The sequence below is a fragment of the Chaetodon auriga genome, chromosome 2, assembly GCF_051107435.1.
Source record: "Chaetodon auriga isolate fChaAug3 chromosome 2, fChaAug3.hap1, whole genome shotgun sequence".
Lineage (NCBI taxonomy): Eukaryota > Metazoa > Chordata > Actinopteri > Chaetodontiformes > Chaetodontidae > Chaetodon > Chaetodon auriga.
In genome coordinates this window covers 18,791,980-18,812,674 of record NC_135075.1, presented here as the reverse complement: position 1 = coordinate 18,812,674, position 20,695 = coordinate 18,791,980, and the positions used below count along the sequence as shown (strand labels likewise).

At 43.1% G+C, this 20,695-nt stretch overlaps 3 protein-coding genes across 4 annotated transcripts; 2 read left to right on the top strand and 1 right to left on the bottom strand.

Moving 5' to 3' along the window:
* The first annotated feature begins 1,657 nt into the window (after positions 1 to 1,657).
* brpf3a (bromodomain and PHD finger containing, 3a) lies at positions 1,658 to 11,183 on the top strand. 2 transcript variants are annotated; one of them, XM_076760501.1, is made up of 13 exons: positions 1,658 to 2,004; positions 3,342 to 4,868; positions 5,152 to 5,308; positions 6,272 to 6,403; positions 6,537 to 6,665; positions 6,779 to 7,091; positions 7,194 to 7,538; positions 7,919 to 8,473; positions 8,553 to 8,610; positions 8,760 to 8,848; positions 9,045 to 9,118; positions 9,275 to 9,429; positions 9,526 to 11,183. In XM_076760501.1, exons 2-13 carry the CDS (start codon positions 3,361 to 3,363, stop codon positions 9,707 to 9,709), a joined length of 3,699 nt encoding a protein of 1,232 aa, XP_076616616.1. In that variant the 5' UTR covers positions 1,658 to 2,004; positions 3,342 to 3,360; the 3' UTR covers positions 9,710 to 11,183. The 2 variants fall into 2 exon arrangements, with proteins under 2 accessions (XP_076616616.1, XP_076616609.1); XM_076760494.1 differs by having other exon boundaries at positions 9,021 to 9,118.
* A 637-nt stretch (positions 11,184 to 11,820) lies between these two features.
* On the bottom strand, positions 11,821 to 17,881 carry mon1bb (MON1 secretory trafficking family member Bb). The gene is made up of 6 exons (XM_076760511.1): positions 17,740 to 17,881; positions 17,088 to 17,182; positions 16,417 to 16,998; positions 15,322 to 16,114; positions 13,998 to 14,145; positions 11,821 to 13,424 (listed from the first exon to the last, which is right to left on the bottom strand). Exons 2-6 carry the CDS (start codon positions 17,164 to 17,166, stop codon positions 13,197 to 13,199), a joined length of 1,830 nt encoding a protein of 609 aa, XP_076616626.1. The 5' UTR covers positions 17,167 to 17,182; positions 17,740 to 17,881; the 3' UTR covers positions 11,821 to 13,196.
* Positions 17,882 to 18,198: 317 nt separating this feature from the next.
* On the top strand, positions 18,199 to 20,485 carry tcta (T cell leukemia translocation altered). Its single transcript, XM_076760484.1, has 3 exons — positions 18,199 to 19,174; positions 19,265 to 19,316; positions 19,621 to 20,485. Exons 1-3 carry the CDS (start codon positions 18,964 to 18,966, stop codon positions 19,661 to 19,663), a joined length of 306 nt encoding a protein of 101 aa, XP_076616599.1. The 5' UTR covers positions 18,199 to 18,963; the 3' UTR covers positions 19,664 to 20,485.
* The last annotated feature ends 210 nt before the right edge of the window (positions 20,486 to 20,695 follow it).

Here is a 20,695-nt window from a genome sequence, read left to right as displayed (position 1 = left end):
GCATGGGCTCAGATAAAAACAAGCAGCCTGCTTAAAGCTCACAGGCAGCCAGGAGTTTCTTCTGTGCAGCTCCAAAATCAATATTTGATACAATTTTCTTTGTCAGATTGGCTCTCTGGATGTCTCTTGTCCGCATGACAATGATTTTTTATTTATTTATTTATTTATTTATGCTAACAAAATGACAGGAATACTAACAAGGTTGCATTTCATCAACAACATATGAATCAATAAGCTATTTGGTTAAAAAACGCTCTGGCAGCGAGATCTAATACATAGCAATATAATATATAACAATTTAGTATTTCACAAATGATTGTCATGGATTATAAATGTTGTTATAAATTCAAGTTCCAATGTGCTCAGTTAATGTCTGAAAAGCTTGATATAAATCAGTTTGAGGGCCACAGCTACAGTAATGATATCTATAGTGAGACAGGGGACTGGATTAGTCACCGTGTGTGTTCAGCAGACATTTTATGGCACCTGTGGGGAAACTGGTGACCTAAAGAGCTGAGTCAGCCAGCGATCAGCTCGTTTCACAGTTTGAGGTAGATCATGCAGACTATAAAGTGAGGAATAATGTAGAAGTGAATTCAACAAAAGCCTGCTGGCATGGTCAAATTATTGGGTCTCAGCACTGGCATATGATCATCCTGTAATTTGAAGTAAGTGCATCGACTCCTGCCAGTGGATGAACTTAATTTAGTAAAAATCATTGTCGGCTTTGATTGGCCTCAAACCCAGAACATTACTGTCAAGTCTAGAACAGAACCGAAGAAGGTTGGAAGATTAGCTACACTTATTCTAATGGAGTCATTTTGTTACCTCAGCTGATGGAAGTATAAAGAATTTAACAGAGTCTGAGAAATACTGCATTACATTTATTCAATTATCTTTTAAATTATATATTTTTTATACATGTGATCTCCCTACTTTGTGGTCTAAATGTGGTTTCAAAGAATTCTTCATGCCTACTGGATTATATATTAAATCATACAATGTATGATTTTAATTAATTATTGTTCTATTACTTTACTATTAAATCGAATGAGGTTTTGAAACTAAGTGTACATGTTTGACAAAACCAATCCAATTCAAGGTCCTCTTTAATGTGTTTGAGACTGTTTGTAAACTACTTCAAATGAAATTTTGAACAGAATTTATACAATATGATTGAACAATTAACAAAAAATGGTTAATAAATTAAATATTACCTGTGAATTGGACGCATGTATTTCTAAAATCTCAATGTATTCTGCCCTCACTTTATTGTATTGTAATGCATGCAAGATTGTAAACCTAAATTGTAATTGCGTTATAACTAGGTCTAATCTATATATGAGCATGTCATTATTTTCCTTTTATTCTGTGGTCATTATATTTGGATATTGGATTAGTTAATTTGAAAGCCTTTAAAAAAAATAATACCAGTTTCCTACAAAAAGCAGGTGTCCTAAAAGGTATGTTATGGGGTGCATGGGAAATAAAGATGAGGCCATAAGGCGCGCAATATATGTCTTGTTGTTTTTCTCACCGCTTTTTTCTGTTATGAGCTCCAGATTGAGCTCGATGGATCCGGTTTATCGCACCGGCCAATCAGAAATCGGTGCGCGTTGCGTGCGAGGTGAAGCGGCGACCTGCAATTGGCTGAGGTGGTTTTTTCCAAAGGGGCGTATTTTTCAAGCCATCTTGACTGAATATTTAGCCTCATCCAAGGAACATTAATTTGATTTCTTCGGGATTTTGCTGCCCCCAAGTTGTGAATCAGCATCGTTTGAAAGGTTTAAACCATAACTATGAAACCGGGTCGAGTTTGTGTGTTTGACCGAAGTCACGGCGGAGAACTGAAGTGCTGAAGATGACGCTGTCGCTCCTGAATTTACCGGCTAGCTAAGCTAACGGCTAGCATGTCCGCCTCGGTTGTAGTCTGTCACTAGCTGACATTTAGCTAGGTGCAGCTCTTCTGTTTGGCACTCGCACTGCAGAGGACGATTTCACAAGGTAAACCTCCCTGATATGTTCCGCATTTTCAGCGTTACGTAGAAAATCTGCCGTTTTGTTAAACGACTTCTGTGTGCCCTGTCCGACCGGGTAATGTTAACGTTATCACATCAGCAAGAGACAGTCTTTTTGCAGGGGTCTACAGCACAAAGCAATACCCGAAGCGTTGCACATTTGCAGTGTCGTGATCTAATGTATACATGCAGGTATTATATGCGTTTAGGCACGGTGCATACAGTGCGTCTGCTTTCTGGTTGCTGTTGGCATGTGTAATTGGGCTGCTAATCAACTTGCAGCCCAAATGCTGTCTCCACTGTTGTGCGCTTAAAATGGCTGACAGATGTTAGATACTCGGGTTGGTATTTAGCGCTCTTCAACCTAACTACGCACAGCAACAGGGAAAAAAATAGAGGATACCGGCATTTGATTGGCCCCGGAGAAATCTTGCAACGTTACAGATTCCAGATCGGACCAATGGAGAGACAGCTGAGGTGCACGCATGCAAGCAGTACAACTTACTGTAGTAGTGTTTGTGCAGCAAGAGTACTTGAGGTAACATGCTGTGTTTTTGTTATAGCAGCACCAGAGTTGACCCCTTTTACGTAGTGACTGTTGTGTCTAGTATGGAGAAAAAGATAAAAGATTATCAATAATGCAAAATAAGATGGTACTCTTTATATTGGCAGCAGTAAGTGAATATGATTAATTAGGATAACAAGAAATTAATGATTGGCACACTAATAGAACATAACACAGGATATATAACAGATTTTTGTGATCAATGTATTAAGTATTAATAGATCATAAAATTTTTTTTTAGTTTTAGCTTCTCGCCCCAGTGTTATAGTGTTATTCTTCTTCTTTTTTTTTTTTTTTTAAGGAGGGTTGCCTGAATTAATGCACACACTCTGGGAGCCACAGTATTGTAATGATAACCTGCAACACCTGGGTATCAGAAAAAATAGCTACTCTTTTTTTTTTGACCTGTCAGTTAGTGGGTAAATGGTGATAGCCTTAATATTTTTATGGTATTATGCAGGTGATTAATTGCACAATAATACCACAAACACTGTCAATTAAAGTGAATTTAATTATTAATTCAACATTTGCTGTGGGCATTATATTAACCTGGTAACAAAACAGTGATTTCCTGGTAAAATCAGACTCATCTCAGATTGTATTAACTAACATGGTTACGTGGTAACCATGTTAGTTAATACAAACAACATACACAATAATTTAATGCCAAAACAACAGGTAATAAGACGAAATAGAAAGTGTTAACGCAGAAACGGGAATCATTGCATTAAATATTTTTCTTCCTTTGTGTCTGTTAGGGTGGTGGTGCACACTCCCATGCTGAAGGTGAGGAGGCGGGAATGTGACACAGTTTTTAGCAGACTCAACATGGGTAGGGGTCGAGGCAGAGGGAGAGGAAGGGGCAGGGGATCGTCTGGCCAGTTGCGGCCCCCCTCGCCGTACAGACTGCAGCTCTCTCCATCCAGGGAGACTTTGACATACGCTCAGGCGCAGAAGATAGTGGAAGTGGACTTAGATGGAAGGCTCCATCGGATTAACATCACGGACTCTCTTCCGGTTATTACCGAGGATGAGATGATGGCCCAGGACATTGCTGAGTGCAACAGCAACAAGGAGAACAGTGAACAAACGCAGAGTAAAACCAGATCATGGAGGAAACCCTCAAACACTAAAAACAGGAGGAGCGGTAAAAATGCGACTCACCAGAACCAGCGGTCTGGCTCGCAGCAGCACACGGGACCTACTAATTCCCTCCAGCACCCGGCCCACCAGAGCCCTCTGCCTGAGCCCACCTTTCGCATGCTGAGCTCAGTTTGCCCCTCAGAGGCGCCTCCTCTCCCAGCAGCCTATTATTGTTACATAGAAAAATCACTGGAGGAGCAGGACAGCGTGGCTGAGTACGACATGGATGAGGAGGACCTGGCCTGGCTGGAGATGGTGAACCAAAAGAGGGTGACCGACGGCCATGCCTCCGTATCGCCAGACACTTTTGAACTACTGATCGACCGCCTGGAGAGGGAATCCATCCTGGAGTCCCGCAGCCAGGCACTGTCTCAGAGTGCCGTCGATGAGGATGCTTTCTGCTGCGTCTGCCTCGATGATGAATGTCTCAACAGCAACGTCATCCTGTTCTGCGACATCTGCAATCTGGCCGTCCACCAGGAGTGTTACGGTGTGCCCTATGTACCTGAGGGTCAGTGGCTGTGCCGCTGCTGCCTCCAGTCCCCCTCCCGTCCTGTAGACTGTGTGCTCTGTCCCAACCGAGGAGGTGCCTTCAAACAGACAAGTGATGGACGTTGGGCCCACGTGGTCTGTGCCATATGGATCCCGGAGGTGTGCTTTGCCAACACGGTGTTTTTGGAGCCTGTTGAGGGGGTCAAGAACATCCCTACTGCTCGCTGGAAGCTCACCTGCTATCTGTGTAAGCAGAAAGGCAGGGGAGCATCCATTCAGTGCCACAAAGCCAACTGTTACAGGGCCTTTCATGTCACATGCGCCCAGAAGGCCGGCCTGTTCATGAAAATAGATCCAGTCCGGGAGACCGGTGTCAACGGCACCACCTTCTCTGTGAAGAAGACTGCTTTCTGTGAGCATCATTCTCCAATCGGGTCTCGGCGGGACGGGTCCGGAGACGAGTCGGTGGAAGGGAGACTGGTGGGGGGCAGGGGTAACCGGGGTCAAAGGTCCTACACTCAAAGCCCCCCCTCACCACCAGCCAAGAAGGCTACCAAGGGCCAGAAGAAGAAGAATACAAAGGGGTCTGGTGGGTCGACGCGTCGCTCAACTGTGCCTGTGCTGCTCGTGCCTCAGATCCCCTCTCACAGGTGTGACATTTGCATACTGTCTGAATTTACATACCCAGCACACCGAATTAATATACTGTAGAGTCTGTTGCCGTACAACAGATGATTAATGTTCCTCCAAGGATGCATAAGAAACACCTTTGCCATTTCTAATCAGGTTTTGATCCAGTGCATTGAGAGTATATTTTTACGTGCATTGATATTTGAAATAAGTAAAACTGGTTTATCATAAGGTCACAGGTTAGTGGTGTTTTTATGCGCATTGCCGCGCAGCTTCTAATGTACAGCTGTTGCGTGTCCACAGGCTGAACAAGATCTGCACAGGAGTTGAGGTCCAGAGGAAGAATCAGTTCATGCAGAGGCTTCATAACTACTGGCTACTGAAACGACAGTCACGAAACGGGATGCCTTTAATACGCCGACTTCATTCCCACCTACAGGCCCACAAGACTGCAGAGCAGGTGTGGATAGAGTTGATGTACAGTGTGTGTGTGTGTGCGCTAAAATGAAAAGTAGAGCTTGTAATAAATCCTCTGGTAAAGAAATAACGATAGCATAGGGAGCACAATAGTCAGTATATTCCTACGCAGGGCCTCTGCATCTGTGTGTTTTGAGTTGCTGGAAATGACTGTCAGCACTTTAAGTGGTTGTTGGATTGTAACACATGACTTCAAGCCCTTCAAGCACCTGTGGAATCACCATCCTTCCCACATGTGACTGCGCTCATATTTTGGACTTGTTTTTGAGCTGGTGTCCACACTGAGATTGACTAAAGATCTATGTATAAGTTCTATATATACCGTCATATATATAATATATACATATTAAACCCAGCACATTTACAGTGAGTCGAGTATCAGGCCTTCACAGAACCCATAAAGTCAGCCAAGGCACTGAAACAAACCACTTCACACCATGTTTGTGTTCTCACACACTGAAATCAAAACATAAGCCCAGACATCACACTTTGCAATGGCTGATTCATGCAACCCTTCACAGCTCTGTCATCTTTGCTGTAGACGTCTCACAACTGCAGAGGGCGACATGGCTAAAAGGTTGTGGATATTGGTTTTAATCTCGTTTAAAATGGCAAGGGAGGCCTGAAGCTGTTTCGACGTGTTTAAACCAAGTTAAAAGAAGATTTACCGTGGATTATTAGATTTTAATGAAGGGCATTGTGAAACATGTTTACGACAGCATTTTGACAGTAATGTGCACGTGGTAGCATTGTATTGAATTTGGTTATATAATGAGATTATTTCATTTTATTATTATTTTTTTAATTTTACCTGCCCTGCTATGTGTCCAGGAGCACACTTGCGTCTCAAAAACAATTTTTAAAAAAAGCTCCAGAAAATGCTAATTACGGTAGATTGTGAAGCTGAATCAGAAGTCTGATCTCTTCTGTGTTCCTTTGTGTTCAGACGGAGCCTGATGAAAAGCTGTGTGCTGCGAGAGAGGAGCTACGATACTGGCAGAAGTTGAGGCAAGACCTGGAAAGAGCGCGACTATTGGTGGAGCTCATCCGCAAGAGAGAGAGGCTAAAGAGAGAACAGGCGCGTTACAGAGGAAGCAAGAATTATTTCGTGTATTGTCATTCTTCTCTCCACCATCATTCATTTTTATCCTTTAAGAGTGACCTTGCGTTTCCGCTGCTCTCCCCTGTGTGTCTACGTCATCACTCTGCAGATGAAAATTCAACAGGCTGCCCTTGAATTGAAGCTGACCCCTGCGTTGGTGCTTCTGCGATCAACCTTGGACCAACTGCAGGAGAAGGACACAGCAAAGATCTTCTCTCAGCCGGTCAATCTGTCCGAGGTTGGTGCAGTTAGAAAACAGCCTGAATACACACTTTTCATGCAGCAGCGGATTTGCTTTGGCTTTGCTTTGCTTTGACTTGGCTAACAGTCTTATTTTCATGATTCACTGAGGTCCCAGATTACCTGGAGTTTATTTCCCAACCCATGGACTTCTCCACCATGCGGACCAAACTGGAGGGACACGCCTACTGCTCCATCGGCGACCTGGAGAAGGACTTTGACCTTGTGATCTCCAACTGCCTCAAGTACAACTCCAAGGACACCATGTTTCACAAGGCAGCCTTACAACTGCGGGAGGTGGGTGGAGCCATTCTCCGTCACGCCCACAGGCAGTCTCAGAGCATTGGCCTGGACCCCAGCACTGGGATGCATCTCCCAGAAACTCTGAACAAGCATGGCTTCTACCACTGTTCGTGGGACGACGGTGAGTTGAGAGTGGGATCTTGCTATTTGCTAGTGAGCATAACCCTCGTGTCTCATCTGCCTTTTCCCCTCCTTTTTGTTGCTCTCTTCATACTCTCTACAGTCGACTCCCTCTTGAATCCAGACAACAGAGTGCACTTAACCACAGACGAACAGCTGAAGGCCTTACTGGACAAACTGGACATGGTCGCGTCCATGAGGACCAGTGGTGGACGAACCAAACGCATCCGGCTGTTGCGCCGAGAGATCAACACTCTCAGACAGAAGATGAACCAGCAGCAGCAAAACTCTCAGTCTGTGAACGGTAATGACAAGGAGGAGGACGGAAAAGAGGAGGAAGAAGAGGAAGAGGAGGAGGAGGAAGAAGAGGAGGAGAAGGAAAAGAAAAAGGAGAAGATAAATGTGATTGATAATGGACCTTTGACAGCAGTGTCCAACGTTGGGGCAGGTGAAGACGATTTTTACTCTATTATGTAATTACTTTGACCTTTGGCCGAAACTAATATAACTGAGCCAGTAATGACGGTATTGGTACATTATTTCTGATTTATCAATTAATTATTTTAACTGTGGGATGCCAAATTGTGAAAAAATACAATTTTTAACGTTTTTTTTGTGACGTTTTCAAATGTCTTGTTTGTCTGTCTGACTGTCCAAAACTCAAAGATATTCAGTTTACAAAGATATTTAATTTTGCTTTTAAGAAAAGCAGCAAATCCTCACATTTTAAGGAGTTTTTAAATCAATAAAAGGCTTATTAGATTAACCACCTGATCATTTCAGCTGAATTTATCATCCTGACGTAAATTTCTCTTCTCTTTGATCCAGACGACTCTCCACCTGTGCTAGAACTTACCTGCCCAGTGTCGTCGCCGCTACCAGGAGATGCTCCTCTCGAGCCCCCGATCCTGGGAATCGTCACTGGAGGGCGAAGGTCACCCGGACGGTCCTACAAGCGTCAGAGGTCATCCCGCAGTGGAAGCAAAAGCCAAGGGGAAGACGAGGCCGAAGTTGGTGAAACGCCATCTTCACAGCCGGAGGCTGTTCACGAGGTTACTCCGCTGGGAACACCCCCGACTCAACCTTTGGTTGGAGTTGGGCGTCGCACGTCTGTTTTGTTTAAGAAAGCTAAAAATGGGGCGCGAATGGCAAAAAACAAGTCCCCGCCGCAGGAAAATGGGAAAACATCCGAGGACAAAACAAATGGGTTGGACAGCACTCCTGCTAGCCCAAATTCACCCAGTATGACCAACATCACCACCTTACCTCCCACCCCCAACGCTTCCCCGACACCCCCCTCTCCTTCCTCACACCACCTGAGGTCCAGAGGCCACAGCTCCGAAAGTGAAGCAGACAAACTTCCTCCACCGCTCAGAGAAGGAGGTGAGGACAGTCACAGAGTGAGATTGTGGACATTCTAGAGAATCCACATTCGTCACTGTTTCATTTGTGTTTTCACCAGGACTGACAAATGGAAAGCACACCTCTGCAGACCATGATGACGACGACCAAAAGCTAAAGTGAGTGTGGAGTCACAGAGGCGATGGGCCTACCACTAAGATCCAAATAATAGAAGCTTACAGTGAGAATACGAAGATGTTCTTGCATGAGGCCCATTGTCTTTGAAAAATCACCCACCTCTCTTGCTTTTCTCCCCTCTCGTTTACAGCTGCAGTGTCTCCCCACCCAAACGCAGTCGCGGTAAACCTGCACTGGCTAAAGTTCCCAGCAGTGAGAATGGAGACATCTCTGGGTCTGGTGTGTATCATGAGAAGGCAATCAATATAGAATGAAATGCCTCAGTTTTTGTGGCTTTTATTGGATGCGTAATGTAAGCATTAGCACCAAAATGCCATTAAATTCTCAATTTGGGCTCAGGAGCTTTCATGAACACAGATTAATTGGATATATTGGAATATCCTGTTCACAGGAAAGTCTACACTTCTGTCTTTAGATAGTGAGACTGAGCTCGCACCTCTGGACCTAGTTTGGGCCAAATGCAGAGGATATCCATCATACCCAGCAATGGTGAGGATGTTTTCCATCTATGGTGTACACACTGTAGCATTTCTTTGGCTGGTAGTGCAAAGTCTGAGAGCTGACACACAGAAAAAGGCCTCATTGAATCCCATAGAAGGGAATGATAATTCAGTCAGCTGTAACTGACATCATTCATTGTTACAGATTGTTGACCCAGACATGCCCCAGGAAGGGCTTCTTCACAACGGCATCCCCATTCCAGTGCCTCCTGTGGAGGTGCTCAAACTGGGCGAGTGGAGGGAAACGGAAGAGGGCAAAAAGCTCTTCTTAGTGCTCTTCTTTGACACCAAAAGAACGTGGTAAGACTCAGACAGGCAGCCTGAAGCTCATGCTGAATTTTAAAACAGCAGGGAGTAGTCTCGGTCACTGTGAAAGTTGTCCCTCTTGGTTTTCAGGCAGTGGCTCCCGCGGAACAAACTGCTGCCGATGGGGATGGACGACACTGTGGACAAGCTGCGCTTAATGGAAGGCAAGAAGCCCAGCGTCCGCAAGTCCGTACACACTGCATACGACCGGGCCATGGTGCATTTAAACCACGTCAGAGGAAATCTAAACTTCACTCCCTCCAATTTTATATAAAATTTTAGATTTTATCATCTTAAACAGGCAGCCTGGTTGTATGTATAGAAGCTTCATCAATGCTCTTAAAAAGGTGACGGTATTTGAAGGATTTCTGCATAACGCACTCAGATTTTTAAAATGGAGAGGAAAAAGTGCTCGAGAGGACATTTTTGTTCATTCATTCATGTGATTTTTAAAAAAAAAAAAAGATTTTACACAACCACTGTTGCTATGTGTTGATCATATAAAGTTTTTATTTTAGGCCAAAGTGAGCCAAGACGTGCGTGAGAAAAGTGTAAATATTTAATCATCAAAGGGATTGTCTTGATTCAAAACATATTTAGATTGTATTTGCCATCGATATGTCACTGTGTTTAATGAAGTGTGAAAGTCCCATTTAATGCTCACGTCATATCTGGACTCCAGCTGCTAATAAAAATGAGAAGTTTGGCTGTTAAAAAAACCTTTTTTAACTGCCGTTGGTAACATTAAATACATCAAACCTAAAAAAGACTTTCCTTCATATTCTCCTTCCATTGAATCCCAAGAAAATTGTATTCAGAAATCAATTTGAAACTAAGTGGAGCATAACTGGCTCTGTTTGACTCATATGTTTTTACTTTTACTGCCAGAAGGACTTGAAGTGAGTAGAAATACTGATACGTTCGGGTCAGTGGGATTCACTGCAAATACTCTCTTACTGTTAGTCCAGCTATGACGTGTCGTCGGTGGGACTTTGGAGGTCTTAACTGATTTTTCCATATTGTGAAACTGTATTATCATACGAGAATGTCGGAGTACCTGGTGCAGCTACTTGGTTCGTAAGATGTGAAGCCACTATGGAGGTGAAACTGATTGTTTTGTGGTTCAGACAAAGTCTACTGCAATCAGTCTGTGAAGCAACTGCAAATCCGGCTGAAATGACTCGAAAAGCACAATCGGTCTGTCAAAGGAAAAAAAGAAACTTGTAGGATTGGTGACTCCGGGAGCCACGTATGTGGCAAAAACGTGTGTGCGTGTGTGTGTGTGTGTGTGTACAGTATATACATACAGTATATGAATACAACCTCAGTGTAGTAAAGGTGCATGTGTATAGTTTTGTAAATATGTAAATGTATGTTTATATTGGCTTACATGAAGTAATTTAAGGAATGCAAAAATCAAATTTAGATTTTAATTTATAATTTGTGGCAGTCGAGAGTGTTATTTAAAAAGTGAACTATTGAAAAGATTTATGTATGACGCTAAGTAGCTCTTTGTAATAGTGATGGTATTCACCAACATGTCAGAACATATTCTCTAGAAGTGATGGTGCCACAAGACCTGAGCTCCGTAGGCAGCAGTGAGCGCAGTAGTCTACGAGTTTTTTTTTTTGGTTTTTCTTGGGTGGTGCAGGAGATTTTTGATCTTGTCATTTGAATTGTCCCGCAAGATCTATAATCTGCCTGAGACAATATTTTCTCACACAAGAATAAATGCTGTTTGAAACAACCGCTCGTGTACGTCGTTCTTCACCAGCACAGCGGAGACGACTGGACAATCTGAGTTCCCACCTTTGGGTCGAGGTGTCAGGCCTTCACCGCATTTCAAGGACGACTCAAGATAATCTGCACTGAATATCGCAACCTTGAAAAAATGTAATTATGCAATAATTCATGCAATGTCTGACCTCTGAAACATTGCATTGTTAGATTTCTGCGTGCTGCTTTTATCTTGCACCTGTACCCACACTTCATCCATCCAGAACTGTTAAACTGCCTGACCCACTTCAGTGCTTCAAATGTGGCTGTGAAACGCAGCCTCCTGTTGTCTTTTGAAGGACACAGTGAGTCCTCTCGGTGGCAATTTCTACCATAATCCCTCCTGTGCTCATCAGTGTTTATGTGATCATATTTAACTTGTTATTCCTGGAAATATCAAGAGACCATATTGTATAAATCATGTGTTTAGGCCATCAGCCATCGGCCTTCAGGTCACATCCTGAAGTTATCCACCAGTGACCCTGATCACAGACATCAAGGCAGTTAGAGTCTCTATTACATGTTGGTAATGCTTGATTTTATGGGTCTCTTAATTCCTGATAATGTTCCCAGATGTTTCCCGGAAAGAATAGAACAATTCACCAAAAGCACGGCTCCACTGAAGTCAATATTTATTCATTACTGCAAATGTTATTCTTCATATCTGTTCGACTGAATGCTCGCCTGCGGACAAGTTTCCTAGAATTGTATGTTCAGCACACTGACGACGAGGTTACACAAGCAATTAATTGGAAGTCTACCAACTGCCTCTACTTTTCCCATAATTATTACAGAAATTACAGACCCGCAAAATCAAGCGTTAATGCTACTCTGTCATTTCCTGGTAGATGAAAAAATGAAGCTTATTCACAACATCTCTACTTCAATGGGACAAGCATAGATATGCGCAACCTGGGATTTATTTCATATTACTACTGACATACTCTTAAGACTTGAATTGACAGGAAACTCCTCGAAGGACACAAGGATGAGGCTACTGTGTTTAGACCATCTTTACAAAACTATTATCCAAAAAGAGAAGTCGCCTGCAGTCACTACATAAAGTGTCGACCGACAATTGTACGAGAAGTATCTGCACGAAAACACCGCGGGAGCTCGGTGGCATCTTCTTAGCTTAACAGATGACGTTTGACCCCTGACAATGAAAACACTAACGATGACAGCAGTGTGAGGCGATCAGGTGTGACAGGCGGGGATTCCCGGCTCGTCTTCTGCACAAAATGCAACATGAATGAAACCTGATCACTTAAATTTGAGTGGAAACATTGGTGAGATGTGAAAACAACACCATGTTTTCAAGTCCTGTCGCAGGGACGTGTCACCAGATTCACAGAGGACGAAATGTTTGTTCATGGCCCTGCATTGCAAACGGTGGCCCATCCCTGTTGTGGCAGTTCCAGTTGTTATTCCAGTTTATGTTGAGCCCAAAAAACAACATACTTTCATTTCTTGCATATCCTGTTTTGTAACTTTGGGATGTCTTGAAAGAAATCTTTATGTGAGATTCAGTCTGAGTAAATTTTACTCCTCATCTTAAGTTATGCAAGAAAGAAGCGATGAATAGTTATAGCATGTGAAGGAACTGTCATCTGTGTGATACATTCACTGTCCGTGAGGAAAATTTCTCTCTTGTTGCAGTAATAAAACAATATAAAAACATTTAAATATCATTGCAAGTATTTTCTACCACAGTTTAATTTAAAACGTACTAATGCTGTTTTGCCCTGACTCTTTCTGATCGAAAGCAGTGATGCAATGACATGCTTTCTTGTTAAGGTAAAGAAATAATACTAGTTTGAAAGAGGTCATTCCTTCTTAAATAGTGTAAAACGTAGTGTTTGATTCCAGTAGTCAAAGTCTGTCAAGTCCAACAAGTGTCAAAAGAGGGTTCAAAAATATCTTGGAACCAGTGTACAAACTATTGTTGAATGAGGCAGAGCAACTATAGTAGCACGAGAACAGTCCTATAGAAGAGATAAGAAGCCGTTATCTGTGGAGTCTTGCTGGTCAGATTTGCCGCCTCGAGAGCTCTTGCTGGGGTTTGGGGTGGTCGAATACTTTGGGGGGTATCTGATGAAGAGACGGTCCTCCTCCTTCTTAATCCACCTCAGAAGCTTAGTGATAGCAGTGATGGCGCACGCCTTGGTCACCAGAGGACTGAAGCAGGTGTACAGCTCAAATTTACTGGTGACCTACAGCGGAGAGGGACATGGACATTTTAGGTGAGGACACATCGTAGTTGATGGTAAAAGACGCTGAAACAGCTAGTCACTGTCCGCATGAGCTTAGGAATAGTTTGACGTTTTGGGAAATACGCTTGTTTGCTTTCCGGCAGACGCACAGTTAGCTTAGCTTAGCATAAATGGTGGAAACAAGGGGACAGCTAGCCCGGCCGTGTCCAAAGTTTTAACCTGTATAAAAACTACAAGTTGTGGGTTTACTGTAAGTTATGTGTTAGATCGTTTCACAACCTTGTACAGTGACTATATATACATCACCTTTTAATTGGGGAGCTTTAGAGGTGCTGGTAGATCTTTACCTTTGACAAAGCCAGGCTAGCTGTCCCCTTGTTTCCACTGTTTCTGCTAAGCTAAGCTAACTGTGCCCTTGCTCCAGCTTCATACTGAACGTATGAGAGCAATATCGACCTTCTCACCTCACTCTAAGCAAAAAACACAAAGACAGGCATTTCCCAAAACATTCCAAAGGATTCAGTATTTAGAGGTTGTACACTATAGTAAATATAAGAAAACCCTGCTACATACCCAGGCTAGCAGAGTTTCCCTCTCAGCGACGTGGTAGATGAGTTTGAGGGGTCGTGAGGTGCTGTGGATGCGACTGTGCATATAACGATAAAGGTCCAGCAGTCTCATTTTCTCCTCTTCACTGCTGTAAGGTGCCTCCATCTCTGGGCTACACGTAACAACAAATCACAGAGTAAAGGTTACAGACAGAAAAGGCAAAGATAAACAAAGAGTTAGTGATATGCAGACATATAAGGGCTATGGCTATTCCATCGATAAAACTATTGATTTTTGATACTGAGACACAGATCCACAGGGACACTTTCAGCTTTCTAATGTTATTCTGAACAGTGCTACATAATGGTACTAATAAGTAGTCAATAAAATTATTATTAAAGTGCAGTGCTGTGATTATTTGTGTAGTTTTTCTTTCCTTCTCAAGGTTTTGATTGGCTGCCGGCTTATGTAATAGGACACTAATGCTTTTAGTTCAGCTCATTAGGAGACAAGTGAAGTTAATTGCAGGATTAGTGGAAGACTATTTGAATTATTTTTATTACTCTGTGCCCTCTCTCTTGCTCCATTTCAGAAAGCCTCTGTATTCTGAAGTACACAATATAAAAACGGGACACTTTAATTTGTTAATACCGATCTCACTACGCTGTATTTTTTTTTCTTTGAGTAAATTTTTGTCTTGTGAAAAGGTATTTATACTGTGCGCAGCCATGGCCTTCATGTAAAAGATTTATTGTTTCTTGAGACTAAGGGCCTTTTCACATCTGAAAATCCAAACCAAGGTGTGAACCAAGGTTTGTGTTTTTGTTTGATTGATCTGGTTCAGACAGTCCCCATCATCAACACGAGCGGCGTCTCCCTGTACAGGCCACTGCTGGTTTGCAGACAGATGCGCATTTGACGTTGCTGTGTTGCCAATTCAATTCCTCTCTCTCTCATCCTCTTGGAAAATCACTGAAAAGTATCAGGTTTTCCCAGCAGACTCTTTATAAAGTTGCCGGATTAAATGTCAATAAAACATCTGCTCTCCTCCTCTCCCCACATGCTAACACGGCTCATTTTGTTTTGTTGCTTTGTTTTTCCTTTTTCCAGTTCAGAAGAAAGCCCGCCAGAACTTCCTGTGATTGGTCTGAAAATCAGAAGCATCCAAAAAAAAGTTTTCACATTTGCAACAAACCAAACTACGGTTCAATTTGAACCTGCTCTTTTCATCAGATCAAGGTTTGACTGTTTGGTCTGGACCATGTTCTGGATGAGGTTTCACACGTGTAATTGTGGGTCGGACCAAACTGAAAAGTGCATGAATACTGACAGATACACAAACACACACCTGGTGAATTGAGTGAGCTGGCGGTAGTTGTCTGGCACATCAAAGGGCTTGTACATGAAGTGTCTGAGGTCTGAGACGCCCACCTGGCTCACGCTGTATGACTGCACTTTGGCAATGAGGCTCAGTGAGTTATGAGCCACCATGGCCTCCTCTATCTTCCTCTTGCACTCAGCTACAGCATAGAAAGCCTCCTTGTCTGTCGAGAGCAGCAGCAGACAAACAGTGCATTCTGGAGGGTCCAGGTAAGAAATGTATGCATAAAAGTAACAGTCAGGATTGAAGAGGGGGAGGCAGATGGGAGTCCAGATCTCTCCAGCCTGAAAGGCAGAGGAGGCTCCGATGAGGTTGAGCAGGAGGTGGACGTCAGCGGGCTCCAGCCTGGTGTCCTCGATGACTGTCTTTTCTTGGACGATGGTGAGCAGCTGGTTCTTGGCGATGAGGATGGAGAAAACCAGATTGGGGGTGATCGCTTTCTGCAGAATCTGGCTGAGAGAGTCCCTGAGAGAGGAAGCTAAAGGCAAGCAGTGCACTGCTGCTAGCAAGAAGCTGGGGTCAGAATCCACCAAGTTGAGAAGACCGTCCAGGATCTTCTCTGAGCCTGCCAGGAGTCTCCTCAGGTCGTAGTTTTTCTTGTGTTCAAAGATGCGGGATATGCTGGCCTGGGTGAGCATGCTGATGATCTGATAGTACACATAGAGGAGCTCTCCACGCAGCTGCCGCTCAGACTGACGACTGCTGGAGACACACACCAGCACAAGGGGCCCTTTCTGCAAGAACACCACGGTGTGCTCCTCTGATGAAAGAGAGAAAACACATCAAACGTTAAGGATAACACTCTGAATGCCTACTAACAATGATTGACAGCTCCAAACTAAAATGTTGTGCTTCACATAAAAACAATACTGTAAATGCATGAACTTCTCCGTGCTCGTTGTATTTTCTGTCAATTGCTAATCATGAACTTGCCCATTTACTGCTCACTCTCACACTCCTCTGTGATATTTCCACACTGACTGTCATTTATGCAAATAGGAAATGATATTCACAAAAATGTTACAAAAGTTCAAAAAGAAAAAAATCTCTCTATGCTCTCACCTGAATAGACTGAGCGGATGATATTATCTCCACTTTGAACAAAAGAAACCAGTGCCATCATGACTCCCATTGTAGATGAAAGAGCCTCTTCACTGCCATATCGGGAATAGATGGGTTTGCCTGCTTCACTTAGAACAAAAACATGCTTCCTGTGCTGCCTCCAGCTGTCCGCCGTCACGTCCTCATCACGGTGAGACATAAAGGCAGGAGATTCCTGGGTGCCTGCCTCCAGCAAGGGAGATGACCTTCCTTTCACGCCTATGCCTTGTTCCTCCAGCTTGGCCTTGGCCAGCATTGTCACGACAAACTCCCCAGAGTCGCCCTGGTCATTGTCAGTGCTCGCATCCTCAGTCTCTCTGTCACACGGCGGGGTGGACACGTTGTTCCGACACTCATCAGCATCTAGCTTTGTTACCTGGTTAGAATGAGGGTCCGCATCCAGACTCTGCTCTTCCGCTGTGACGGCTGAGGGGAGTGAAGCTGCAGGCTCCTCTTTGTTAACACTGATACCGTCATTTCTCTCCACTCGATCAGGAAACATGTGATTCCCCAAGAGGGAGAGAGAAGTAGCCAAGGTGTCAGCTAAGGTGAAAACAAAATCGCATTATAAAATTTAAGATGAAGACAGGAGAGCTAAAATTTTGAATTTAATGAAAGATTAAATAATTTACCAGGTAGATTGCTCTCAGAGGGTGGATCACAAATCTTCACTCCCTCTGCCTCTCCTTCTTGATGACTGTCTCTCTCCATGATACCATCCCAGTCACTGCAGACAAAAAAAAGCATAATATAACCTAACAATTCAGGACAAAAGGCTTAATAACAAGTGTATTTCAGTGGTTGTAGCTTGAACCTTGAGACAGCATGCAACTCAATGTCTGATGAATAGGAGCACTCATACTGGACTAATGGTCAGGTCACATGATAACAGAGGGTAACAGAGAAGAATTACAATCCCAAGATAATAAGGCTAATTTGATACAACAGATACACGACAAAGAGGTAACTGTTATTTGACCGCCAGAGCTACGGAGCTAACGTTTGATTAATTATTTCTTTCTATAAGTTTCTTATAAAGCTGATGTTAGCATGTCTGCTAACTTGCTCGCGGTCAAGAAAGCTTATTTTTCCATTCTGATAAGTGTCTGACTGTGAATTCCGATGCAACTCTGTAAATGTTGACTGTAGTTACATGGCTAACATTGCCTGCTAGCAACACATAGACACACAGAGATCAATTTCATGGCCTCGGCTTAACAGTCAGCGTGTAAGCAATCGTGGTCAACTAAAATTAGACAGATAAAGACAAAGAATGATACTTACGATTTTGTACCGTCGAAGCGTTGGGTTGAATATCTAATTCGCTACATTAACTTTCATCGGCTGCCCGGCTGCGAACAAGCTGTCAAGAATGAGAAGCAGAAAACAAATTTTCCTCTTACCACAGCAGACATCCGGAATCTCTGATGACAAGCTCAAATGGCCAATCAGACTGTTCGGTGGTTACTGATAGTCCCGCCCCCTCAGGATACGTTATACACAACAATGCGTGAGACCGGATACGTAAAATTTTAGCTGGGGGATCTCTGTCTCATACATGAAGTGTTTTAGGGTGTTTTAGTGATTTTTTCAGATATATTTAACACCGTCACTAGCAAACATACACGAATTGTACCGCTTTTTAGAATAAAAATATAAAACAGGGATGACTGCTTGGCTTTTAAGCTACATTTGATATATCTAAAATAGCTTGGAGCAAGCAGGCACGTTAATGCTCTCAGCACTCCGTACGATAGTGTGTTCCGTCTCACAGCGTTTCTTACAGGAAAACCAAGTTACTTTTTATCTCTTTTCCAGCATCCAGTTTGATTTTCAGTGGGATTTTCGTCATGTAACAGAGGTCTACCATATATCCGGATCGAGCAATTGTTTACTCGGCACACGCACTTTAAATCTAGCATTTCCACACTGCAGTGGCTCCGGCCCCGGCCTGCTATAGCTAGTGTGGAAATGCTGTATTTAAGCGTAAGATTCATTTTGGACGCGTAGTCTATCATACCTGACAGACAGTAGACGTCTGAGGGATTACGAATATGTAGCTGAAGGTAGAACCCAGTGCTGGATAGCAGTTAAAATACAACGTTTAGATTTCCCCCCCAAACTGTGCTTAGGAAACGTTGCTCGTACTGAGCTCGCCATATAGCCCACCACCAGCTCGTTTGAAATTGCAAAACGTTGCAAATAGTGGGATGGATTGTAGACATATAAATATGATAATACACCAGTCATTAGATAAGTAGTTTAGCTGAATAGGAAATATTTCTGTGAGGGACGTTCACCATTCCGAGTTAACGGGGCTGTGCTACGTAAACTACGTAACATACGTCATCTCCGATTCTTCATTCCTCACCAGTGATGTAAATATCGTAAAGATATGGCGACCAGGATGTCATACGTTACATAGTCAAAGTGGTGTTTTTTTTTAAATCATCCATCGGTTAAAGAGTACACCCCCTTGATTTTAGTAGAGCTGAATAAGTGGACGTTATGGAGGAGCCGTGGGATTTTGAGTTTTTGTCCCGCATCGCTGACAGCTGCTTGTCGTTCCTCTCGGAATTTGTTGACGACTGGCTTGCCAACGACATGAGAGTCTCCATATTCAAAATATTACTCAGCTGGTTAATTTTTAGTCTTATCGCCATTCACTTTGCGTGGAAAGTCTACGGGAACACAGTGAACGATATGTATTACCGACAGGGTGAGTTTTGACCAGACCATATCTGTATCACGTGCTAATGTAGTGCTAGCCACGTTCGCTTCATGTCTGTCTTCTGGCGTTGCTGTTCAGGGACCGGACAGAACGGAGGCACACCTGACGCAACACCTCACCTGAGTGGATGGTAGGTGTCCGAGCTTCAAACAGACAGATTCCTTCGTCACACTGTCTGGGGCTCCGAAGCTTCACTTCGGATGTGTCACCATCAGGGCAGAGGTCAGATTTCGGATCCTTGTCCAGGACTGATCGAGCACCTATGCCCCCTTAGCTGCACAGTTGATTGGATGCAGTGTCATTATGTTGTTAGCTGAAGCTGCCACATGTAAAGCCAATTTATCACTAATCACAGCGAAGTGTGTGATAGCATTATCAATAATTTACCTAAGTGCAGTTTGTTTATTAGTAATGACATTCCGTTGTTCTTGCAGGGAAAGTCGAGCAGGAGAAACCCTGAAGACTCATCGAGATTAACAGGACAATGGTCTTGGACTTTGGACTTTATTCAAGTGAGAGCTGGACAGTTTGCATCTCCCAGAGACACTGAATGCACCCTCAAGTTCTGCTGATAATAAAGCATCTTCAGTGAATTTGAGATGCATGCGCCTTCTGTTGACTGCCAGCAGGAACATGTTATTTTTCATGCACACCAAGTGACACGCTGATGTCCACCGAACCAACAATGTAGTGCTGTGTGTTTATTTTGGCCTGTCAGCATTGGTCATTGAGTAGAACCGCACTCTGCATAAATATCTAAATGATGATGTCGCTGACTTCATGGTCAACTTTGTCTTGCCATTTCTTCTTTTTTTTATTGCAAAGAGGTTTCAGTACAATTGTGGCAAAATCTTGATGGGCTTGTGTGTAAATTAAAGGTGCTTTAAGAACATTGTTTTGGTAGCAGACACGAAATGTTCCATTCTGACCACGAGCAAGAAAAATAATTGGACCTTATTTGAATGACGTATGAAAGGAAAAAGTATTTTTCAAGCCAGGACACGCAGGATCGTGGATGGATTTTTTTTTTTTAATCACATCAACAGGAAGAAGTGAATGATGTGCATGTGCTTAGTTATGATTAGGAAGATATTTTGTGTTGGAGAGTGTCATTTCTATCACTGCTGTTTCATAAACGGTGCAGATGGTTTGTTGGAATACAGATGCATGAAAAGCAGTTCATATCTTACATAGTCCATGATTTTTCTGTGAATTTTTAAATGCATTTAATAGGGGATACATACGACATATTCACCTCCTTTGACTTCTTCATGTTTCATTAATAATGTTCAATGCTGACTCACCGCAAACTGTCAATGTGAAAACAATTCTCTACAAACTGGTCAGACTAGGGTACCAACATAAAATAACTGATGACACAAGCACATTTACCCCGTTTGTGACATATTTCAAGAGCACAATTTGAATGAAAACCACGTGTGTGTAATCAAGGTGTGAAGATGATTTTACAGTGTGTATCTAAAAGGACCAACAGCAACTAATTTCTTG